Source organism: Anguilla rostrata, chromosome 4, assembly GCF_018555375.3.
Source record: "Anguilla rostrata isolate EN2019 chromosome 4, ASM1855537v3, whole genome shotgun sequence".
In the NCBI taxonomy this organism is placed as follows: Eukaryota; Metazoa; Chordata; class Actinopteri; order Anguilliformes; family Anguillidae; genus Anguilla; species Anguilla rostrata.
Genome location: NC_057936.1, coordinates 31,184,208 through 31,210,188, shown reverse-complemented (window position 1 = coordinate 31,210,188; position 25,981 = coordinate 31,184,208). Strand labels below are relative to the sequence as shown.

At 39.5% G+C, this 25,981-nt stretch overlaps 2 protein-coding genes across 4 annotated transcripts in view; one reads left to right on the top strand and one right to left on the bottom strand.

The window, feature by feature from the left end:
* Nucleotides 1–6,508, bottom strand: part of arhgap29a (Rho GTPase activating protein 29a) — a 46,350-nt gene extending 39,842 nt beyond the window's left edge. For 2 of the 3 annotated variants that reach the window (XM_064332238.1, XM_064332240.1), the window contains exons 1-2: nucleotides 6,311–6,508; nucleotides 4,026–4,389 (exon numbers count right to left, since the gene is read on the bottom strand). In XM_064332238.1, coding sequence (XP_064188308.1) covers nucleotides 4,026–4,296 — 271 coding nt within the window. In that variant the 5' untranslated portion in view covers nucleotides 4,297–4,389; nucleotides 6,311–6,508. The remainder of the gene's footprint in view (nucleotides 1–4,025; nucleotides 4,390–6,310) is intronic. The other variant, XM_064332239.1, reaches the window with a different exon arrangement.
* A 3,944-nt stretch (nucleotides 6,509–10,452) lies between these two features.
* On the top strand, nucleotides 10,453–25,914 carry abcd3a (ATP-binding cassette, sub-family D (ALD), member 3a). Its single transcript, XM_064332223.1, has 23 exons — nucleotides 10,453–10,639; nucleotides 11,412–11,448; nucleotides 11,654–11,752; nucleotides 12,467–12,555; nucleotides 13,488–13,557; nucleotides 14,495–14,592; nucleotides 14,927–15,050; nucleotides 15,779–15,835; nucleotides 15,934–16,076; nucleotides 16,297–16,366; nucleotides 16,579–16,648; nucleotides 16,936–17,033; nucleotides 17,651–17,742; nucleotides 17,872–17,963; nucleotides 19,118–19,193; nucleotides 19,402–19,465; nucleotides 19,754–19,831; nucleotides 20,062–20,127; nucleotides 20,359–20,448; nucleotides 20,905–21,024; nucleotides 21,427–21,531; nucleotides 21,725–21,781; nucleotides 24,999–25,914. Exons 1-23 carry the CDS (start codon nucleotides 10,530–10,532, stop codon nucleotides 25,074–25,076), a joined length of 1,983 nt encoding a protein of 660 aa, XP_064188293.1. The 5' UTR covers nucleotides 10,453–10,529; the 3' UTR covers nucleotides 25,077–25,914.
* The last annotated feature ends 67 nt before the right edge of the window (nucleotides 25,915–25,981 follow it).

Below are 25,981 nucleotides of genomic sequence, written 5' to 3'. Positions count from 1 at the left end.
TGGTTTCAGATTTCAAACTGAGCGGTATAAGCAAAGCCAGGCCAGACCATCAAAAACCCCAGTCTCATGAGCGTCACATCCATCACATGGAATCTGGTATCCAGATATCCAGACAATGTCTTGCCTTCTCTTAGAAACTCCCAATATTGAGAGAACTTCAAGAGGAATGGTATTACTACCCATCAACAAACAGCTAAACTCCTTCAAACCACGCATGCTGACACAAACCTTGGATCATCACCATTTAAGGTGGCGTGAATATAAATAGAGTTTGGGGGGAAAAAAATGAAAATCCTCCTGGAGCTGGCTATGGCTTCCCTGAGGGATTAATCCTAAGGTTCCCGCTATTCTTACATGGGAAACTATATTTTCAGCCAAATCAGCAGCACAGGGCACTCAGGAGCACATCCATTAGACAAAGGGTGTCAACCTCACATCATTAACTGCGAATGAAGTTCCTGCTGCTGAGCCGAAGGCCTACACGCAGAACCCCACACTTCACTTTAGATGCTGTGCAGGAGAGAGAGAGATGGGTGTTTGCCTGGTCTTTTCATGAATAGCCAGGATAATGAAAAGGTCTTTCTTAATGCGAGATATTTCCAAGACAAAAGTCATAAATTGAAAGGCTTTTAAAATCACTTTCAATCAAGTCATATCAAGTGGTTCACAAGAGCTTTTATTCTCAGGCAAGGCACAGCACAGCCTTTAAGGCCCACCCGTTTAACTGGCACAAATCACACTCTGAAGACGTTTATTAACCCATGCATTTATCATCATGAGGTTTATTCCTGCCAAGCTCAATACATACAGTAAAACTAAGTAGAAATACTCATTCAAGTGTCAATCTTGATTGAAAATGTAATTTAAAAAACATCCAAGGACATTTAATATGACCCAACTGCAATTGCGGAAAGGTATGTTAATGTATTCTTAAAAACAGGCAGTGTAATGAAATCCTTTCCCTTCTGGGAATTTGACTAACAAAGAAATTCCTCATTCAAATGTTGACATACACCACAGTTAGTTTCCATTAAAACAAATGAGGAACTAACAGGAAAAAAAGTTATGCCTAATTAAAGGGGTATTTCACTTTGGTATAACTATTAATTTTGGCCAGGTCCTGAAAGTGAATGGGAGTCAATTGGGAGCCGGACAATCGGAAGGAACGGCGATGCCGTTTTCGGTCAGCAGGGACAGCTGATGTTGCTAGTATTCACACTATGCAAATACAATGGGGTAGGCTACGCAGAATTACTTTCGTTATACCAAAGTGAAATATCCTTTTATGGTTTACTTTCAAGTCAGAGGCTACAACAACAACTGGTTTCTGTTTCTGTTTACAAGGCATGCAGTATATTACATAATTATAAGTACAATAACTGCCTAAACCTTTTCTTTCAGAATTAGCAAATGGTTAATTTGTAATTTTTTTTTTTTAAGCACTGGTCAGAAACTAGGAACTATGGGCTCATCTCATTCCACTGGCACCCTTTCACATTTCCTTCAGGCCAATTTTCCTCCCTTTCAAATGAGCCCTTTCCTCTTTGCCTAAATTTTGCAGATAAGTGCAGTTGTCAGTGCAGCCATCAGCCATTTGCCAGGGTTCAGTTGCTAACATGATTAGCTATAGATTCAGCCTACAATGTAGACTAATTCCCTTCTTTACACAAATCCCAGAATCTCAGTCCTGTCTCATTTATCCACAAACCTGCCATTTCCAACTTTAAAAATTATTGACTGCAGAATGCTAATTTAGGATACTGGCATCAGTGCATAAAAATTTGCTTTAAGCACATACTCTAGCACAGAGCTAGCACATAGGCCTATATAGCTAGCACAGAGATCTTTCAACTGGGTCATTCATAACAGGTTACACACAGCTATAAATTATATAAATTATAATACATGAATCACATAAAAGCTTTCAAAGTGCACAATAATTAGCACTGTGTGTTTGTACACAAAATCGCGTGCATATGTTTGTATAAGGATGAGGAAGTGTGGGGGGGGGGGGGGGATACACTTGAATTGTTGAACACTCATCTTAAGTCAGGGAGAATTTCAATATGCACTTAGGAGTGCAAATTAAAATTCTGCACAGCTGTACTTTAAAGAAAGTCAGGTGAATTCCTTTGCTCTAGGAGCCAGCAGCAGTGTCCCACCTGGGATCTGAACCCTTGACCTTCCAGTCACAAATCTAGGCCACCCAACACTGCTTTATCCTGAGGCAGGGGTCAGGCAACCACAGCGGCCCCTTGAGACACAGACAGTGGTCTCAGTGACGCTCGGCCAGCTAACCAGCTTACTGAGTACGCACTACAGCAGAACAGGAACCACAAAGCTAGTCCTGGTCTTAGCCACCTGAACAGCATCAAGCAACACACACACGCACACAAGATCATTCACTCAAAATCTGTGATTATTCCCACACTTTTTCATGTACGTTTTAGCAAGGTTCAGAAACACCATAAGGACCTCACATTAACATCTGGACATGATTACTTATGGGGATAAAAGGTTTTTAATTAAAGAGGCTAGCCTTATTTTACAAGCGTCTCTCATAAAGCCACTATGCCTTTCTATTTTCAGTCTTATAAGGTACTGATGCAAGAGGAAGTGTGAAGCAAGTCTTATGACATGCGGCTAAAGACTGCATTTCCTACAAAGGAACATTCTGTCATCCTCGCACCTGCCATTTTAGCAATGTCACTTCTCTCAGGAGACAGAATGGAAGGGCCTTGCTGTGAGACTTCTTCACAACTTAACAGACTGTACAGACAAGAAATGGAGACCACTGACAAAAATATTTGTAGGATATTTTTGATATTTACATCAGTTTCTGATGACCTGCCAGCTTTACAATGGCTGGTACAGAGGCAATTGTGGGTTTCTGTGTTGCTTGGACAGTGACATTATCCCTCCAGAAGCAGCATAAGCCTTTTATTCCTTAAAGACAGACAGGTGTGTTTAGATGCAGCTGCCATGACCAAAGGATATCTGCTGCACAGATGTTCCCCTGTTCTTGCATGCCACACATTAGCTAAACTTACGAATTCAAATTTTAGCTGTAATTATGTCCACCTATAAAACAGAAGAGAGTTTCAGCTGTTACCTAACCTTATTTTTTGAGCCCAAATTTAAGGATGAGGAGTTGCAAGATATGAACTGATAGCCTATAGGAAGCCATGTCACTTCTTGAGTGTGGATGTTTCAGAATGCAGGTGCCATAGGACATAGCACCAGCCAAAATGAGATTTCAAACCATTTTTTAAATAATTAGAATGTATACACAGACCTCTGAAGGCATAACATGTTTTGCACTGCTTTAGAGTTACAGTAGGCTATATCTAACACATTTTTTTGCTACAAAACAAAACTACAAACCTGCAATTGCTCCAATACCAGCCAGTAGGTTGTCAAAAACTTCTGTAAATATCGAAAACAGCCTTTGTTGCACACAAAACTGTCTGGGGCAATGGAAAACATACACTAAAACTGAAAAAAATATCAAAAAGCTCAAGAAAGTGAACTCTTTAACCTAAGCCCATTCCACCAAACAAACTTCTGAAAACAATTCATACTGGCTACGGTAAAAACTGAAGTTTAGGAAAAGGTTGATATTTCATCAGTGAAAAAAGAATCAACAAAATCCTACAGAAAATTTTTCATATGAAATACAAGACACGTATGATCAGCACATTGCAGTCGATAAAATGAAGGCCGTTCCTGAACGCTTCAGAAACAGACAGACCACCTTAACACTGTGAATGTCCACTAGGCTTATCGTCAGAGATTGGACCAGCGACTACATCCATGTGAAGATAAAGAGGTGTCACTGACCGAGTGGATAAGGCCAGGTCTGTTACAGGCAGGAGGACAAATCTGAGCTTCCTGACTGCGCAGCATGACAGCTATGCACAGGACTGATCGAGAGCACCCTGCTATCCTCTGCCAAAGTTGACCATTTCCCACCATGACCAGAAGAAGAATTCCAACAGCACTCAGAAAGGTTACGTCAGACCCACCTTCAGAGTGAAAGGCCTCCTTGAGACGCAGTAGCACTTCGGCAAACTTGCGCACGTCGTTGACCAGCTGCATGATGTAGTCGGGGTCCACACCGCGGATGTCCGCGGCGCCGTCCGAGCCGGAGCTGACCGAGGTCAGGGAGCTGCTCTTGGTGGTCCGGCCCATGCCCCAGGTCCCCGAGCCCGCTGACAGGGGGAAGAAGTGCGAGTTGGAGAGCCGCGAGATGCCCAGGGAGCGCTTATTCCCACCGCTGTTGCTCTGCCGTAGCATCCCGGCGAGCGCCACAGAGTCCCCAGCCCGAATAATTCTGGCCTCGTTACCCTCGGATGCCGCAAGACTCCAGACCGAGGAGAGCTGAATCTGCTGTAAAGAGAACCTTTTTCAAAAAAGGGAACTATACAGGAGGAACAGGAAGTGCAGGCATTGCTTCACTGGGAAAAAAAATATACACCCCACATTTCCAGAGACTGGGTGCCATGTGTCAGAAAACCACATCTGACCTTTTTTTCCCCAAATTTTGAAAATACAAAGCATACACATAAAAATGACTGCTTGCTTTCATTTTACAAGTGGAAATCACTATGGGTTGTTATATGGGTTGTATCACGTGAGGCAGCTCATGGTTACAAGGCGTCAATACTTGAAGCGTTACAGACGCCCTGTCTGCTGGAGATCTGTGGTATGATAAACGCTTAGAAGGGATGTCAAAGCCACCTTTCATTTGGGTGGAAGAAAAATGATTACAGGGCCAATACAGGGTATCATCTAAACATCTAATCTGAACTCTGTGGAAGCTTAAGCTGAACTTCCCCACACCCTCATATTTCAAACATACAATACCAGCACCTGAATGACAATGGCAGGCACCAAGTATCACCAAAAAAACACACTTTGAAATTATGTGAATACCTGTTCAGCCGTACCAACTAAAAAAACATTTCAGTCATCGTGCTAAAATGCCAAATACACCAATTCCTGTAACAAGACTAAACTGCATACGTCTGCGAAGAAACAGATCAAGATAAAGATGGCTTCGTTTATAACATGTTAAAGAGATAACGATATGTTTCTTGCATCCGGATACTGCAACACACAATGACAACGTGCGCATGCTTTCCCTGGTTCATCCATGGGTGATATATGGTTTTAATGAACTGATTTATCAGTTTATAGAGAAGGTTTACACGTTTTAATATTTCAATCGGCGTCTAGTTTTCTTCCAAATAAAACAACAAATCAATAATACATTCAACGCAAACATTTTTGGATCCGTAATATTGTAGATACCCACTTATTGCAAGCATTGCACAAGACTAGAATTTTTTCTGGATATCAGTCAAGCGTCAAATATAACTGATAGATTAGTTCGGATGTCAGGAAAAAAACAATGCATTTTAAATTACAATTCTAAAAAGTCAAATAATTACAGAAAGTTTTTATTTTAAAGAGAAAAATGTAAACCATGTGGTCGGTCCAAAGACCCCATTATGACCACATGGTCAATCATACCACCCCAAACTACATCTAAATCGGATTAGCAAGCGAGTAATTAAACCTGCTGGAAACAAGGTGACCGATGTCCCTTCAAGCAAAAAAACATGCTTACATGGGAATATTCTCCAACACAATAATTGTCGTTTATAAGCTTATCGACGTATTTTAAGTATAAATGAAGTATATAGTTAACTACATTTACGAAATAATCGATTGCCCCGGTCGGCCTTTAAATAACTCATTCCACACATTAATTTCAACAATGGTCAACGCGTTTGGTAACAAATAATGTTACAACGTGTAAACTGCAACACAATTCACGCAGCTGGTCATATAGCCAGTGCTGACATCCTCAAAATAAACCAGAATGAAATCACAGTCCGCAACTAACGTTACGTCATTCGATCGTAGAAAACTTGTTTTTCAAACAAGTTTTAGATTACATCTGTTGCTGTTTTTGCACATTAATTTCCATGCAATTTCTTAGAATCATCCAGTTGAGCATAATTTCATGTTTGTTCCCCGTCGGTCCTGCAATTATCGATAACTACAGTAATACTCGTACAGCTGATGCACCGTGCTGTAGGCTACATCACAAAATACCATTCTCCAAATTTTTTGAGTAAATGTTCCTTCAAATATTTTGAAACGCACAGATTAAACTAGAGAGTAAAAATTCAAAGGCATAGCCTACATATATCGAAATCTTAATTGACTATTTTGGAGAAGACTTGCTAGCTGGTTACAACTAACAGCAGTTCCTCATCAACTGAATTACAAAAATACTCACTTGGGTTATAATCCTGTAACATCGCACTTGAGAGAAAATCCCCCCAAAAAACGGTCGTTTAAGGAGTGCTCATATATCCACGTTCATAAATCCGCCTGTTGTAGCTAATAATATGACTGTTTCACTTTTCGCGCAGCAACCTCATACTTGCTAAAAATTTGGAACCGCCGTTCGGTCTACGGCAACATTCTCCGCCCTCTGTCACATGACGCACCAGAAAACTTCTAATTGGCTATATAGAAACAGGGGAAGGAAAGATTTCATCCTGCTTCCCTCCCCTTAACAACAGGTGTTAGCTGTTGTCATGTCTCTGTAAAACCTGTAATTTTGTGATGAGCCCAATTTTCTTAGCGGTCTTTTTAATTGCTTAGTGAGTACGATATGATTTTTAAAAGAAAATAATCCTACTTTTAACAGTCCACATATTAAAAGATCGCTTTCGTTAGAAAGGTCAAGATGGCCAGATTGCTTGAGGACTATTTTTATAAGGTCTATGTTGAGGAATCAACTTTAAAACGTGATTTTAAAATACTTAAAACCCTAAGAGAGGCGTGTCTAAACTAAAATGAAATATTAGCATATAATTTCTCCCCTGAAAAGTATGCATTGGCGATGATGATAGATCTAATAGTATATGTATATATACACATTACACACACTAGCCTACAGTAAACACATAAACAAGTAGCCTAGACTTGAAAGTTTTGAATACATTATTGGAAACTGTTTAAAGAACTTCCTTTAAATGCTGTCATTTTAATTCACATGTGATGTAGCCTACTATTAGGGCACTTTTTCAGGAAATATGTGGTCCTAGGGGTTTTTTAATGTATGACTGCTTTCCTCAGTCATACATTATGGCTCAAATATACATTTCAGAAAGATTCTAGCCCCTTAAATTGGATCAGTTCCGGTGATTTTTGGCTAACAACAAAGTGAAACTGATATATGTAAGAACAAGGGAAGATGCAGAAATGATTGTGTGTTTGTTCAGTTATCACCACTACAAGTAGATTTGGATGGTGTAGTGATTAGTGAGGTCTCTGGATCACACTATTTCCCATCGTTGAGCTTAAAACTTAGGGTGACTAAGAGTCAGCTGATAAAAACATCTGAGAATGAAAGTTCCATCACCCTGTGTCCTTAGTGATATGCGGCCATGCTGGCTTTTTAAAATGAGTTTAAGAAGCAAGGCCACTGAGTTTGGTGGTCAGTGAAATGCTATGAATTCTCAAAGAAATCCATGGGCCTTGTTGACTGTAGTTGCAGCCCTATGAGTTCATAGTGCTGCAGGCTTTAGTTGGAGAACTAAACTTTATTTTACTTTATGCTAATTCCTCAGAATACAAATTATAGGAGGCATTTAGTTATAGGAAGCAGTTATTGCTGCTTAATGTGATACAACCAGTTATTTACACAGGTTCCTTTTGTCTAATATTACATTTTGTCAAAAGATCCGACACCATTCAGTGTGAAAAATATGCAATAATGGAGAAAATCCGGAAAGGGGAAAATACTTTTTCAAGGCACTGTTTGCTTCCGAGTTGATTGTCTAAGCCCTTCCCATACCTTGACTGGAATACTGGTGGTATTCTTGCCAAAGCTATCAGGCCCCTCCAGCTCATGTAGAATGTTGTTGTTCATCTCATCCATAATCAGCCAAATTACATCGATGTCACACCTCTCCTCATTTCCCTCCACTGTGGCAAATGTTTCGTGCCTGAATAAAACACAAATCTGTAGTACTGGCTTATGATGCATGAAGAAGAACTACACTCTTATCAGCAATCTATTATCAAACCTTGCTAGACCATTAAATTCCTCTAATTACCTTACAGACTGCTCCCTTAAAGGTCCCCCCCCCCCCACCCCCGTCACAACTTTTCTGTACTCTGCCCCCCAGTGGCAGAATGAGCTCCCCACTCCACTACAATCAGAACTGCAGAGTCTATTTTCTGCTTCAGACTGAAAACCCACCTGTTTAAATTACATCTTGGCTCACCTAATATCGGACTCTACATCGTTCATACCCCTACTACTCTCATCTATACCCTCCAACCCTTGAAGCATTACATTCTCAGTCTTCATCTTGCATTTACAATGGTATTTAGCTTTCTATGTATTTACTACTACTTCTGAGTTACATATTAACAGCTACTATGGTTCTGACCCTAATGACTTGGCATTAGCTACTCATTGCCAACACCTTTTTGTAAGCACTTATATAAGTCACTTTAGATTACAGTGTCTGCAAAATGCTTAAATACAAATGTAAATTCAACAAAAATGATCAAATGATTGTTTTGTTTTTTTAATTTATTTATTTTTTTATGTTTCGCAATTTAAATAATTAGGTTTAACATCTTTACATAAAATGGCTGGGTTTGTGAAACAAGTCACTTCATCTGCTGGCTTTAGTTGGAATACATACTGAAGTAAAAATAGGGCAAAACACTTTGATAGCCACTCAGGGACTCAGCTAGTATCAAATGATGATCAACGAACAGCAGGTCCAACAGAAAACCATACTGATTTACTTTTGTAGTGAGTGTGTCTTATCAGTCTTAGCCTACTTGTTCAATAGATGATGGCTCCACACACCAACAAAACAAAAAAGAAAAGAAATAAAGGCCACAGTCACAACATGAAAATTGTGGGTTTTTGGCTTGAATTTGTGTATACAAATCTATTTTGTCATACAGTTTTTGTTTTTGTTTGGTACAGAACATAGCAATTAATACATCCACCATACATAATATTCAGTACATGAATGTCAGTACGTCAACTAAAGCAGTGTCTCCCAAACTCGATCCTGGGGCCACATTAAAATTCTAGGATTGCAACTGCAATCCCATAATTTTAACTAGCTCTTAATTTTTTATTAATTAGGTGTTTTCGTGTTTAGAAGGATTATTTACTATCTTAAACCACATTGTATCAGAAATAGCTGTGCATAGCATGAAGAATACAATTCCTATGTTCAAATTATGCTTATTTTGTAATATTGCAAACAACTGAATTATAAGAGTTTAATTATTTTTAACTGATCTAATTAAAAATTGAGGTGAATGTGTAGACACCTGACCAGTAAAACTAACCATCTGGAAGATAGCAAAGAATTCAAAAACAATGCAAATGATAATGAGCCTAACCTGCAGTGTGTTAATAATTATTAAAGAAATAAAACCAAAGTTCAACAAATTAAATGAGAGTCTATTGATTAACCACTGTCATGCATTTAATTTTTTTTAAATGTTACGTCTTTTTATGTAGTTTGCAATATAGCACAAAAAGTACAATATAACAAAGCAATTATATTCTCCATAGCATGCAACACTATTTCTGGCATAATTCGTATTAAAACGGCAAATATCCCTCTAAACATGAAAAGCATATCATTAATAAAATAAAATACCAGCTTGTTAAAATCCTGGTATTGTGGTTGGAATGAAAACCAGCATAGACAGGGGAACCCCAGGACAGAGCTAGAGAACTACCATACTCCAGGCTGTACACGAATTACACTGCACGCGCGCTGTGGCTCTATGATCCATCTAGTGGACTATATTATGTATAGCAGCAGCCTTGGCACAAAATCGCGCAAAAATATTAATGTTTTTGAAATGCAATTTAATTTGGTCACATTTATATACTCATTAGTATTTTAGTTTTAAATATAGGCTATAATTAAAATAATGCATTTCAGTTTAATGGAAAACACAAGTAGCCCAAACTGTTTTGGTTACAAGTGAATTTAGCAGGTTATTTAAGATTACTGATTCTTTACTGAATTCTTGCCAGACCATACGCATTTCATCGTGTTTGCCTAAGCAACACATACTCTAAAGTACACCCATGAGTATAAGCATCAATGAGAAGGTCAAAATGCGTAGAAAAAAAGTATTATTAAACAACAACCGTTATTGATACTGTCCTATTTCTTAACGTGAGAGAACGGCCGCCAGTGATTGCCTTTTAACGCGATGCTACGCTAATCTCTGCAAATTTGCCGATTTCATTGCATGTTCATATGGTAACTTATCAGGCATATGTAACGTTAATTCAAACATGACATGGTTATCAGTGAACTTGAACATAATTTTGCGCAACACGACGCCTACAGCTGCCACAACGGTCACAACGCCCTACAACGTTGTCATCGGTTCCCACTATCCCGGCATGCAATTCGCTGCACTCTGACCGGCTCGTTGTCGGAAACATGGCGGCCATCAGCAAATACTTGACAGCTAAGAACTCTTCCATTGTTGGTGGCGTTTTACTTGCTTTGTATCTACTCAGGCAAAGACGGAGATCAGCCAAGTATAACGGGTATGTGGCGTGATTACTACAGATTCATAAACGTGATTAATTTTCCTCGCGATGCAGTTCACTGTAACAATTGGCCGTTTTGTACCATAACTGGATAATGTAGCTTTCGATAGCTAGTGAACTAGCCATAGAAAGTCTGCTCGACCAGTTTGGAATGTTAGCGGGTAGCGCAGATTACTCCAAATTCGGCAATGGTACCCTTGCATTTAGCTTTTTTTAACGAATTGTGTTGCTTTTGATGCCACGCACTGCACCGCAATGCAAACTTCTCGAAGATGTGCATAATGGATGTATTTATTGCCCTAGGAACGAAGGCTAATCTGTAAAATATTATACACCAGCCTCAAGCAACCCCTGTTCATCATTGCACACGGTCGAGCATACGCTGCAACTATTCTCTTAATTTGTAAACGTTATGTTTGCTGTTATATTGTATTTTACAAGTATGTGTGAATCCTAACAATTGTGTAAACTGTGCTTTGATAACTGGTTTCCTGCTTGATATCGGCGTTAGCTAGAAATGTCAAGCATGCACATAAATATTCTGGGACCTGAACGACTTTCAAAGGAAATAGGCAACAGGCCAGCGTGCAGTTTTTAGTGTTGCAATCTCGTTAGCCTATACTTTATTGCGTTTCATTCATTATCAGCAATATGAAACCGACTATGAAGTGACAACTTTGTAAATCGCGCTGTGTATGTATATATGAATTCGTTTGTTCCATACTTAAGTGTATTTCACCTGTACATACCGTTTCTGTTTTCTTTGCAGTAAAAAAGGGTCCTCAGAACTGCAGTTGAGCAATGATGTAAGCTTCCATTTCCACATTTCTGGTTATACCAGTGTGACAAGTACAATGAACTCTTTAGCCTAAATTTTAAGACCACAACCTTGCATGATAAATTTCTGGACGTGGTTGATGTTTGAAAATCCTCACATTCATTATTGTCAAGTTAGGCTTGCATTTGCAGAAATAGGAAAGCAATATTTGACAATGTATGATTTCCCTGCAGAAAGATGCAAAGAAAGACAGGGCAGCAGTGGACAAGGTCTTCTTCTCGCGGCTTTGCCGGATCGTGAGGATCATGGTGCCCAGAATGTTTTGTAAAGAGGTTTGACTATTTCCTTTTTATCATCATCAACTTGTATACACTGTGCTTAAATCTACAGAGCATCCACAAACTCTCTAATTTCACAAAAACTATAACTTGACAGACTTCATTCTGGTGGAGTTTATACACACTAGCAACGTTAGCTAATAGGGAAGAACAACATAAAATATAAAAATGGAAATGATGCTCTGAAAAATTCACTAACACTGATGTGTCTGTTATATCCATTTAATTAAGGAATTACCTTTTCTTCATCACTCAGTAATTTACTGTAGTGCTTATAGGTTTTGGTTCTTTAGTTGCTTTTTAATATATTTTAGTGTTTATTGTGTAACGCCACATGAAGCATAAGCATTAGTGTTTCCAAACTATTCTGTAACAGCATCCAATAACAGGCAAAGTCCACATGGTTGGGATGACTGCATCAGCTGTAATCTTAACCATGCAAAAGGTTATTGGCCTTTTTCAGCTGATTTGTCTGTGCTGTAAATTTACAGTAGCGAAGTACAACTGGCGATTAATGCTAGTAATTTGTTTGACAGTATTAGAACTGTGAATATTCATCTGTGCTAGCCAGCCATACACACGCTCAAATACACTCATTCAAGTGATCATGTAACTGGATGACGGCGGTCTTTCAGTGACAGGTATACTCTTATTTTGACCTGCCATGGTACTGTGTGACATCACCCCTTATCTGTACCGCTATCACAGTCTGGGTATATGGTCCTCATCGCCGCGATGCTGGTGGCTCGCACATACTGCGATGTGTGGATGATCCAGAATGGGACTATGATTGAAAGGTAAGGCCCCCGATGTGACCACATGACCACATAGCGTCATCAATAAACACTGGGCAGTCATTGAAATAAAGTGAGTGCCTGTAATCTTAGAATTGGGGTTTTAGACCTGGTCGTAGATTTTTTTTGTTACCCAAATTCTACACCTTGCCATTTGCTTGGAGGCAACACTGGTCCCATCTCTTCACTCTAAAGATTTCCTGCAACCTGCCACTGTGCCCCACTTTCTGCAATTCCTATGATTCCCATTTTTGTATTCTTGTAACTTTAAGCCGGTTTCTCTTAAATACATTTCCTTAATGTTAATTATTTTTTCCTTCAAGAACCTTGGTTAATTTCCAGTAATGATTTCCTTTCTGTTAACCTTAAAAAGGTGGTTTCAGTAATTTCTATCTGCAAATATTAATTGCTTTTTTAATCCGTTGCAGTGGTATCATTAGCAGAGATATCAGGCTGTTCAAGAAGCACTTTTGTTCCTATATTACTGCCATACCTCTGGTAATCACTGTTCTTGTGGCTTTGGTTTTGAAAGCATTCAAAGACATTAAAATCAATAACTGTGTGGGCTTTGTGTGCATTAGTTTATAACATGATCCTAGATCAGTACATTAATCCTATCGTGGCAGAGTGGCCCTGACCAGTTAGTTCACAGTGTTCTCTGAGCATATCTGTTTCCAAACCATTGATAGTGACGCCATGGTATAAAATGCCTTATGCATACTGCACTTTTTTTCTCCCTTATTTACATTATTCAACACAGAAGGGTATCAGGCTTACAAGGTGCTGACTGACCTGACTGCTGAGTTTCAGGGTTCCAGTCTTCTTGGTTCTTGCAGAGTAACGGCTGCAGTTCCTCTGTGCTATTTTCCTGCTGCTCTGGGTCCATGCAGTACATGTTGACTGTTTGTTCTTTTTGTGCATGTTGTGGTTTGCAGTGCAATTATCGGTCGCTCGACAAAAGATTTCAAGAGGTACTTGTACAACTTTATCACAGCCATGCCTCTTGTAAGTGGGCCGTTTGAGCCGTTTTTTTGTCGTTTTCATATCGTGCAATCGTCATGTCCTAAATTCTATACATAAAAGCGCCATATAGTTGTTATAATGACCCTATGCCTAGAGTGATATTATCTTATACGTGTTAATGTAGAGTAAATACTGACATTTGTGTATACATTAATGGGGAGCTTAGTCAGAAGTTGAAATTGAATATGCTTACCTAAGTAATTACATAGTGAGTAAGCATGCAAGCAGGCCTTGCCTGTTATACTTAGAGCTTAACCCTCCTGCTGTGGTACATGACAAAATTCCACCTTCCTGCCAGCTAGAGCTTAGCAAAAATGAATAAAAGATTTTTTGGAAAAATAATCTGACCTGTCTTTCAAGAGCTATAATTACTTAATGTTTCCTGGAATTTGAATGCTCATACACGCACATTTGTGCTTGATGTAACATAAAACATCTTTTTTGTCTGCGCTCTCCTTTAATCTAGCACACAGACTCTCCCCTGCAACAATAGCCTTATTATAGTAGCTGCTTAACATGCTATGGCAAAAAAGCTTTTGTTAATCTGCTGTGGTTTTCCCATAACAGGCCAGTGTGGCTTTCGTAGGTAGTGACTACCAGAAAACTGTGGTTTACTAACTTATTCATACTCAGATCTATTGTTTGTGAGGAAAATTTACCTATTTAAATTTGAGTATATTTATGATGTTTGTTTTCATGGGATTAATACACCATGTGGTTATGAGCAATGCAATGTAAAATGTATTTAATTATTGATTGAACAGTATAAAAATACTTAAGTATGGTCCTGGCAAACTGAAAATAAAAATAATGCTGTATATGGGTGAAACCTGAAAAAACATGCCAGGTGTATCAAAGGCAATCAACTATTGTTCTGTAGGTTGTCAGATGAAATGACTTTTACCTCTGCTCATTCCAGATAGCCCTGATAAACAACTTTTTGAAGCTGGGGCTCTATGAATTGAAACTTCGATTTCGAGTGAGGCTCACCAAGCACCTTTATGATGAGTACCTGAAGTAAGTCCTACAGCAACTGAACACTCCCCCTGAAAAATGTGTGCCTTATAAGTTGCATCATGTCCAACCAGATTACCACCTGCCCTCACTGGAAAAGTCAGATAGTTTTTTTAAGAAAGGCACTATGAAGCTCTGGAGTGACCAGAGCCATTACCTACTGTAATGGACTGTACTCCGGCTAAAATGTTTTATAGAGTGAAGTATTGGTTTCAAAAAGTGCATATAATTGGTAGAACAATGTGTTTAAAAATGTGTTTGTAATTTCATGCTTCTCACTGTTATTTGTCCTGCTACCACTAGTGCTACAACAGCTTTTAATTTATTCCCATGCTAGAGGTTACACCTACTACAAAATGGGCAACCTGGATAATCGCATTGCCAATGCTGACCAGCTGCTCACACAGGATGTAGAGAAATTCTGTAACAGTGTGGTGGACCTCTACTCCAACCTGAGCAAGGTATATAGCCACTCTTCTGGCTTTTTTAAGATCTATGCAGTACTGAAGACATTTTCTTGAATTGTATACATAGGTTATACAGTATTTGATGTTTGGAAAAATATTTCAAAGACATGCATTTGATTGAAATATTTCTGAATGTAAAATATGTGTGGAAATGGGTACATTTGGAATTTGCTACAGTACTTGGAATAGACAGAAGTGAAAATGTTAATTTGCTATTTATTTAATGTATTGGAAATTATTTCAAACACATTTATTTCATCAAAATATTTCCTGAACACAAATAAACAGAAGATTAACTATTGGAATTGTGTCCATTCCAATTACCACAGTGAAAGACACATGTAACTGCTCTCCATGAAAAAATAATTTTAGGCACTGTCATGTTTGATATTTTCTTGCTGGCTGAAAATGATAATCAACGTATGAATGCCATAATCATTGCACACCTGCTCTTTTATCTTTGTCACCAGTAGCTGGTATATGAGACCATAACGCTGCAGAATTCTATCCATCAGAGTTTTAAATGCACATAATATATTTTAGCCCCCAGATAAAATCATAAACCACTTAGACTATAAATCACACATAACAACATTGCTCAGCTGTTAAAATTGAACATATGAAGTAAGGAAGCCAGATTTACCAGAGACAATGGGTAAACTCCATTTTCATCTAAAAATATGGGTGAAATGAAATTGTTTTATAATGTTTCTGTGTTCCAGCCGCTCCTTGACATAGGCCTGTACATCTTCAAGCTGACAAGTGCTATCGGTGCCCAAGTAAGTGTGTCTCACCGCACATGGTCTTATTGTTCCATAGTTCAGTCCAATGTCCCTCAAACATGGCATAATGCGATATGGCGTGTCTTTGCTGTCAGGGCCCTACCTGCATGATGGCCTACTTGCTGATCTCCGGGCTCTTCCTGACGAGGCTACGGAGACCCATCGGCAAAATGACAGTGATGGAGCAGAGATACGAGGGAGAGTACAGATTCGTCAACTCCCGCCTCATCACAAATAGGTGGGTTCTTACATCCTTCTGGGCACCAGGGTCATCCATTTTCGTGAACTCTTGGGTCAAACGGACCCATTTTGTGCTACAGCTAGCAGATTCGCTCTGGGCCCCAGTGTGTTCTTTCCTAAAGAAAGAACACACTGGAGCTTGTGACAGTTCTCTGTAAAAAGTGCTATAGAAATAAAATTGAAGTGAATTGACTTGACGAACATCTCATCTCTTGCAGCGAAGAAATTGCCTTCTACAACGGCAACAAACGAGAGAAGATGACGATTTACCACACCTTCCAGAAGCTGGTGAGGAGTTCTGACTCGTATTTCACTCATACCTGGCATTACTGTTGGCTAGTTAATTAAGGTCACTTTAAAGGGGATCTTAAAATTTAAAAGGTAAATAAAAGTCTGTAGCCCATTCAAAAAAAAATGGTCTTGTATTGTTGCTAATGGACTGTGTCATCGTGCAGAAAGACTGTTGTTTACGTGTGTCTTGTGTGATGGTTGGCTTTCAGGTTGACCACTTGCACAACTTCATCTTCTTCCGTTTCTCCATGGGCTTTGTGGACAGTATCATTGCCAAGTGTAAGGAAAAGTTATCTTGATTCTCAAGGCTCAAGGGGACAAGTGTTACCTGATATTTCAAAGACCCTTAGCGTGTGCAAAACCTTTTAGCACACGCATAAGTAATTACACAACCAATGATCATATTATTACAATAATATTAGTTTTGCGTGTGCTAAAAGGGTTTGCGCATATTAAAGGTCTTAGTAAATCAGTCCCTTAATGTTTCAAATGAAGTTGAGAACTTTGTAAAACTGAGTTTAGCTGATGGGCAGGACTATGTGGCTCTCTGTTCTCTTTCTTCACAGACCTGGCCACCGTTGTGGGCTACCTGGTGGTTAGCCGGCCCTTCCTGAATCTGGCTCACCCTCGCCACCTCCAGAGCTCACATGCAGAACTGCTGGAGGTGAAGAAGATATAAAATTCCCTGAAAGCCAGCAGTGGATCATGTGGTCCTACAAGGCAACCGCCTGAATTCCACATTCTCTAAATCATTACATTACAGGCATTTAGCGGATGCTCTTATCTAGAATGACTTGCACAGCTTTTTGCATTTCTTTTTACATAATATCCATTTATACAGCTGGATGTATACTGAAGCAAATTCAAGTTGCCTTACTCAAGGGTAACGGGTCGTATCCTATCTGGGAATCCAGTAGAAGGCCAGTTCCTTAAGCATTATAGGCTACTGCACTGCAATACTTATGCATAGTCTAACCCATAGACACTTAGCTCAAGCAAATGGCGCACAAACGCACGCATTGTATTTGTTGTAGTGCTCGAGTATAGAGAACTGTTACAGGCAACGTAAATTACACACACCAGTTTCCCTGTAGGCTACTGGATAGGTGCGTCTGCTAAATAAATGTAATCATAGGATAGGCCCACAGTAGAAATGCCCTCATGGGTCTTACACGATCCAGAAGTATTATGTATGTTTTAGCTTGTTAGGTTAGTGAGGAACAAGGTGGCCTTGTGAGATGTGAGGCGGCTTGTGTTAGACCTTTGACCCCTCCCTCGCAGGATTACTACCAGAGTGGCCGTATGCTGCTGCGCATGTCTCAGGCTCTGGGCAGGATCGTGCTGGCCGGCAGAGAGATGACCAGGCTCTCAGGGTGAGTTTCAGGGCCCTCCTGGAGCTCTTATGCTTTCCTGTAAGATCACTCTCTTTCTGGATCAATATGGGCTCAATAACGGGCTCAGTTATGGAGAATAATGTAATGAACTCCTGTTTTATACCACAGGTTCACAGCTAGGATAACAGAGCTGATGAAGGTTCTGAAGGAGCTGAATTCTGGGAAATACGAGCGTACCATGGTTTCTCAGAATGAAGGAGGTAACCATTTGAGCACTGGTACATATGCGTGTGCTTTTGAGTAGCAGGATGCTCTCAGTGTTTCTATCCTGATTGGTTGCTAAGATTCAGGTGTGGTCAAATTCAGTGTGGCTGATATCAGAGCCTGGGGCTGTCAGAGAGACAGATTTTTTTCATAGAGCAAAAAGAAGAAAATTTAACCGAATATCATCAAAAGTGTTCTTCAACAAACTTGCATACTGCACATTTAACGTATCAAGGAAAACATTTATTCAACAAAAAATGGCTTCTTTTCAACTTAGGGTTTCATGCAGAGATACTCTGCATGAAAGGGACATGTTCTAACTACATGAATATCTGGTGACAGCATTCATCTTAAAACAATAGTTGATTAACATTCAACAGCTTTGAATAAGTTTGTATAATAAATATTGCACATCACAGTACGAATATAGATTTGCCAACTTGTTGCAGGAATTCTGGAAATGATGTAGCCCACTACAGTACCCGTTGGTAGCTAACGTTAGTTGTTTTAACTTGACAGACAATTGTAACCACTTTGTTCATGTCGATTTAAATATGGCGAGAGTTACCTCAGGGAACAGGCTACTGTATCAAATATGGCCAGTCGCTAATAGTCCATTTTCAGTGCCAATATCCACAGCTATGACTTCCTTGCATAATCGACATAGGTTTAGGCTTCACAGATTTGCTAACTTGATGCTGTTGTCAATGTTGTAAATAATTTTAATCGCATTCACGTCGATGTTGCTGGGTAGTTAACAGATTAAGATAAAATAGTTCAGGAGAGACTACAGTTAGCGCCAATGCATATGTATAGCAAGGGGAGGGGAGGAGGGAGCCGACTGGCTGCAACATACAAATGAGGTGGTTGGCTGAAGCGATGATGCAAAGCACGTAGCGGTATTTTATGTTTGTTATGAGAGCAAAAAAATATATTCTGGCTTCATTCTGAACCTTAAACTTTAATAAACCGGAAGTACTAGTTTTGGATTAACGATATGGTAATCACAGAGGTTACGTTAGCAGCAGCATAACATTAGCAGCAACAACAAAAATGGTATTGCACGATAAGTTTTGTTTGATCATTGTGACGTGTTTTTAATGTGGAGCGTGTGTGAAGGTTTCTTAATGAATGTGTTTCTGTATTTAAGTTCAAACGGACATGCGAGAAAAACTCACCCTGGTGCCTGGAAGCGGAGAGATTATTAATGCGGACAAAATCATTAAGTAAGTTTGTGAAATGCAATGTGTGTATGCACTCTCATTCACCAGAGAGTAATGTTCAGTTCTGTTTATAATGAAAGGACCAGTAATGTTTGCAGTAGTTATTTTATTAAAGTTTTCAGTTTTTCGGGGACTGTTTCACTGATGTCTTGGTTTTTTTTAGTTTTTGAACTGAGAACAGTATGCACAGGTGGATGTGTTTCTGTTTCAGGTTCGAACATACGCCTTTAGCAACGCCCAACGGTGATATTCTCATCAGAGATCTTACCTTTGAGGTGTGCCTCTATTTTTAATCATTCACATGTGCCAACCGTTTGAGTCTCAGTGAACTTGACTAAAATGAAATAAGTTAGTAACTCACAATGGTATTTGAAATTAGATAAATTGGTTCTTCATATCTAAAGTTAAATATGTGAAAAATATATGTGGGCCTCGGTTTTATCACTGTTCAAATGAGTAAGACTTGTTGGACTGCATGCCAGGAAACACATTAAATTGAATGTGCAGATTGTAAACCAGGATTTAAAAACCGATTATTATTATTATTCTTTTTGCCTCTTCAGGTAAGGTCTGGAACCAATGTTTTGGTCTGTGGCCCCAATGGTTGTGGGAAGAGCTCCCTGTTCAGAGTTCTTGGAGAGGTAGGCGCCCTAGCTCTGTAAAACTAGAGTATTTCTTTGAACTAGCCGTTTTTTCCAATTGAAAATGCACAAAGTGCTTTGCTCTCTTCACTCGTTTATGTTTGTTACCACATGAACGGCGTTAACATATGTGATCATTTTAAGAATCTCATTTACAGTTTGAACACTAATGCAGGAAACTTCTAATCTAGAGGTTGTAACGGACTGAATTACATCCATTTCTATTTCAGCTCTGGCCTCTGTTCGGTGGACGCCTAACCAAGCCTGAGAGGGGGAAGCTTTTCTACGTGCCGCAGGTAAGAGACCTGAGCACAACACCTTAATCAGAGCAGCTGTGTGATCTTTAACAAAGGATAACACTTTCTGAATATATCACATGTTCCATATATTTATGTCAATATGAAAGTGTCAGTGCATAAGTTGTATTTTGTCATAACTGGATAACTGTCCTGTTATTTTCGAGCCAACCAGTTGAATTTAATGAGCCATTTTGATTTGAGTGAGTGATCTGGTGAATCTCATTATAGAGGCCGTACATGACCCTGGGAACCCTGCGGGATCAGGTGATCTACCCAGACACCTTTGAGGACCAGAAGAAGAAAGGCATTTCTGATCAGGTACATTAGCATTTGGGCTGAGGAAATTCACTGAACGCATTCCACAAATGCAGCTGTGCTTTCTACAGTGGTACAAAGCACATGTACACCTAACCTAGTCCCTACCAGTACTGACTGTGTAGCAGGTAGCTGACCAGTGCCATCCAGGGTTTGGGGGGTTTGTAGGATTTCCTCTAACTCGCTGTGCAGTACTGGATACTGGTTGCAAGTTCTACAGACTGCATGTCAGTTGCAACTTCCTATACAGCGGCCCAGCTGGTGCGTCTGAGTGGGACAGAAGCAGTTGTCTTGTCCTGTGTGTTCTTTCGGAGGGTGCGTGTACTTGTCTGCACCCTCTCAAAGGTACAGCAGACATTGCAGCAACGCGATAACCGTGTGTAATTCAGGTGTGTTTTTAAGTGTAGTTAGGGACACCTTCATTAAGGCAGATGATCAGGTCTGTGTGCTCTGGAACAGGTACTGAAGGAGTACCTGGACAACGTCCAGCTGGGACACATCCTGGACAGGGAGGGGACGTGGGACACCGTGCAGGACTGGATGGACGTTCTCAGTGGAGGGGAGAAGCAGAGGATGGCGGTGAGTTTGAGAGGAGTGCTGCCATTTTCCACAGGCCTTAGAAATGGCCTTTTATCATGCTTTTGCACCATACTTACTCCACCTACATCAGCACTCAGCCTAAATCAGAGGGTTCATTGGCACTAGTATGTCTGCCATGTCTTTATTATTATACTTTTCCTAGATGCACTACAGGAATTTCATACCTATTATGAGCTATGATGTGTATATTTTATTGTACTTGGGAAGCACTGTATGAACAAATATATTGTGTAAACAGGCAAATTGACAAACTAAGTTTGGCTGAATTACCTGTTCTAATCATCACGACATGCTTTGTTGCAATAACCATTTGATATTTTATAGTAGTATTGTAACAGAAATATATCTGTCCTGCTAATTGTATGGAATTGCTGTGTCCAGATGGCACGGTTGTTCTACCACAAGCCCCAGTTTGCCATTCTGGATGAGTGCACCAGTGCCGTGAGTGTGGATGTGGAGGACTACATCTACAGCCACTGCAGAACGGTAACCAGCCTCAGCAGACACCTGCACCTACTCGTATTCTCATTAAACAGGAATTTCTTTTTTGGCACGGCATCCTTCAAAATAAAAGCCATCTCGGTTCTCTTTGCAACAGGCACCACACAGATATCAGATATCACTAATGGGGTTTACGCCTGTGCGTGTTAACATTTTACACGTTTCTCTCATTTTGCAGGTTGGCATAACCCTTTTCACAGTTTCTCACAGAAAATCCCTGTGGAAGCACCACGAGGTAAGTCCTCCAGTTCGTGTGGCTTTTATTGATGCTGTGGCGCAGTGCCTAAGTGTTGTGGTTTTGAATTCTGCACAGGATTGACACTGGGTATCTCTTCTGTGCCGTACACATACCTGTTGCTATGTCAAACAGTTATGTGGCAGAGCATGTATTGGGGCAACCATAGCCCTCATACAGGACCCTTTGGAAGTCTGGTCCCATAGACAACAATCGATACTAGCTACAGCTGGCAATTAGGGTTCTGGCCAGATCTAGCTAACGTGATCTATCCAACAGCTAATGTTAGCTTACTAGCAAGCCTATGTAAACTAGCTAACTTCACCTATCACACAGATTAAGTTAGCAAACATTTAATTCTTCAAAGAACTAGCCACTGAATGAAGTAACGTTATCAAAATAGCTACCTAGCTACGTTGGTGGCTAAATTCATTGACGGTAACTTACTTAATTGGCTGGCAGGCAGAAAGTCTAATAAATTACTGTTCAAATTTAGACCTACCTGTCCAGCAGAAACGATGCAAGCCCCACATCTGTCTTCAACTCCACCTGCTCCCGAAGCTCTTGCCATTGAATTTAGCTCATTTCTAGTTTTAGAGTGAGCTCAATCCAATTTAATTTTTTTCTTCACAGCGTCTGAACATGTCGTTTGTCCACCATGAAACTATGGTGAAATAATTTCTTTCTCAATGAATCTAGCTATGTGTACTGTTCCGTGAACCAGTCTGTCTCTTTGATTGGTTCATGTCGTAAACTACTTTTTGTAAACAAAAATTTGGGCTGAATTCCCTGGTTTTAGAATGCAGAATTTGAGGGTATAAACACAGCGTATGGTGCTGGATTTCTCACACAGCAGATCTTTCTATGATTCCTAACAACTGAGCATGACTCATTATCTTAAAAAAAAGGTTACCTACTGCAGCTTTAAAGGGGACAGGGTTCAAATTTAAAGGGTAAAAAAGTCTGTACCAACTGCAGGTTTAATATACTGAATATTAGTGAACAATGTCTAGGGGTCATTTTCGGAAATTAAGTATTTATGGTACTGTATAGTGTAGCAATAATATCACTGCAGTTTCTTACTAATTAGAATTTTCCTTGAACCACTATTGTGTAACTGCATCTGATCTTGGCATTAAAAGGAAACATAAAATTATTACATTATAGTTCAACTTCAGTTGCTTGATCAAAAATGCCACAGCTGCCATCTGAAGTAATTTTGCAACTTGTCATGATGAATTAGTAAAATTATTTTTCAATAATCTTACCCATTGAGATACAGTTTTCATACCACTGCCTGTTATTTGCTAATTCAAGTTTCTCATGACTACATCCAGGTTTTTCCTACATCTGATAAGATTCCATGGGGTTTCCTTGCATTACTTTTGAGTTGCAAAAAAAGAGCTCTATAAATGGGCACTCTGTCTAGCACTGGGCGGCTCCCTCACAGTAATGTCAGTAATTTTCGTCTACCACTAGATGGCGAAAAGGCACAGATCCACAAAAAGCACTTGTAATGCCCGAAGGATGTCTGTCCTTGTTTTCGTTTTGAGTTATTTTCATGCATACATGTCCCTTAAATTCTCCTTAAATGCAAACATATTGCTTAATAATCAGATGCGAATGGCATGAGTCCCACTGAGAATCTCAGATCTGCCAACCTGCACGCATTTTGTGTACCAACCACGCAATTCTTGGTCAAAATACGCAGGTACGAAATGCCAGCTGAAACTACGCAAATATATATATATTATTGTAATTTAATTACGGAAAACAATCAAATAATGCAAAACAATACTGTACATTTGTTCGGTATTTAAACTACATTCCTCGGATTGAACCAGATGCTACGACCTTGTGCTTGTGGTTCTGTAACCCCTCCCCGACCCACTCAACATCCACTGATACGCAGCGGTACTTTATTATCCACCGAGGCGTAACGCTGCATTGCTGAGGTAAAATGGGAAGTGGGGAGTAATAATCAACAAGAACAAAAATGTGACCGTAATGTTAACATATAAAACGTTAAAACATGTTAGGTAACTTAACGAGATGATGCATTTCAAGGGGTATATCGTAATGAGATAAATTTGTGTATATAGTTATCCGTAGCAGTAGCTCGCATACGATTTAGCCTCGTTAGGAGACGTGCGAATAACTGATGGAGTAATTTAGCTGCAGTAACTCAAACGCTACGGAGACTCATACTTTGAATCGCGCACGCTCTGTTGGAGCAAAGTGACCATTGCAAAGGTGTTTGACTATAGACTGCTAACGTAGCAACTAATTCCTATTATTGCAGCCAGTCACCCGACCAGCCTTGCAGTTAGAAAATAATCATGACGTCAGATGACGAGAATACTAACAAGGAGAGAGAGAGAGCAGCAGACCTACTAAAATGAAGCGAGTCCATGCCCCATGTTTTTTACAGTCTCTGGTCCATGCCCCCCAGAAGTTCCTCGCAAAATATCAGGAGCAATGGCTGTTCCTCCGCCCCTCAAAACGTCCGTTTTGCACATTGTGCAGTTATGATTTTGACATTAGCCACCTAGGAGCATCAGGTAATAATTTAGCTAGTTACAAAGGCCTACAATCCTAGATAATTTTTCAATTGAATACTTTTGTTTTCCCATTAGGCCTATATGATGTGTGCCTATAAGCTGATTCAATTATTTAATTATTAAATAAAAATGGAAATCATGAACAGAAACTTGGTTTTATTCATAATTTTTTACATTACAACATAAGTTTCTGTAAATACTTGAAAATGAAAACATATGTTACAATATACAAAATAAATTATTTCCATTTTTATTAAATAATTGAATGCAATTCACTTAACTGATGGTTATCAGTTTGTATTAGCACACATATCATATAATGAAATATTAATCATGAAAAAATTGTTTTAAGCAGGCGTACTCAAACTTTTGACTTGCAAGTGTATCATAATATAGCCCAGTGCAGTGCAAGTGATATTTTAGAATCAGGTCAAATGATACAATTTTGCCTGATCACTTCAACAGTCAAAACTAGAATTATGAAGAAAGGCTTGTGTGTGCGTGCAAAGCGAAGTGGTGCAAAAGCATGTGAACTAAGCGTTACACTGACTATTGTGGTACTCAAAATATTTTCCTAAGCTTGGCAGGTATGGAATCTGCGAGAAACGGGATACTGAGACTGTAGGAATGTAACTTTGGCTGTTTGTTGTCCTCAGTACTACCTCCATATGGACGGGAGGGGGAAGTATGAATTCAAACCCATCACTGCAGAGACGGTGGAGTTTGGGTCATGAGAAGAGTGTGACTTCAGCACAGCACAACGGGAGAAGATGCTCATTAATTCTGCACTAAATCAAGTTGTAAACTAACCTTATAAAATGACTTTTAATCAAGGATAACTTGGTTTTGACTCTATTTAAGTCCAATTAAAAAAAAAAAAAAGTTTTGTTGTTAACGATTGTATATACAGTGTCATTAATATCGTTAATAATTTCCGGATGGATACACTGGATTGAATTCATGGGCTAATCTGGAATTAAATACATTTTCACTATATTACAGTGATTCGGTTTAGTTTTTAACCAGGAAAAGCTAGTTAGCACAGGTGTAAATGCAGGAATCTTGTGTGGTCTATTACAGGGACAGTGCAGCCCTGGTCTTAGTGTACTAGATGCTGCTGCTTGTTCCTCTGGGCAGTCCATTAGTTCCCTAATGGGAGCAGTTATCATGCCACGTCTGTGCTGATGATCATGTGCCCATGGCACTACGTAGCTAATGATTGAAAGGCCTTGTTAATGGGAATGGTTGGGAGTGCTCCAGTTGAAAGGTTGTTGACCATAGTTTTAGGAAATAGAGTTATGCTCTATAGTCTGAAGGGTTGTGGGATCTGCAAACCAGCCTCATTTTCTTTCATAAATCAAATCAGATGCCTCTTTTCTTCACTTTCCAGTGTAACATAACAATAATCTGTTGTAAGTCATCTGTAAGTTGGAACTGTTCAAAAATAAAGACTGAAGCTCATGGTTTTGTACTGGTAACTGCAATAACATATGTACGGTACTCCTAGGTTAGCGTGTGGACCTGGTTTAAGCTGAACTGTACATTTTCATTAAAGAATGAATCTAAAACCTGTTTTGTGTTATTTCCGTTTCTTCAACCTGCCTCTTGTTGGAGGGAGACTAGGCAGTGGGGGTTGCTC

Excerpts from the sequence above, each read along its gene's own strand:
- abcd3a (XM_064332223.1), top strand. The coding sequence starts at position 10,530 with ATGGCGGCCATCAGCAAATACTTGACAGCTAAGAACTCTTCCATTGTT. Across the intron at positions 20,449-20,904 it reads AGAAAGGCATTTCTGATCAG|GTACTGAAGGAGTACCTGGA; the intron begins GTACATTAGCAT and ends GCTCTGGAACAG. Across the intron at positions 21,782-24,998 it reads CCCTGTGGAAGCACCACGAG|TACTACCTCCATATGGACGG; the intron begins GTAAGTCCTCCA and ends TGTTGTCCTCAG.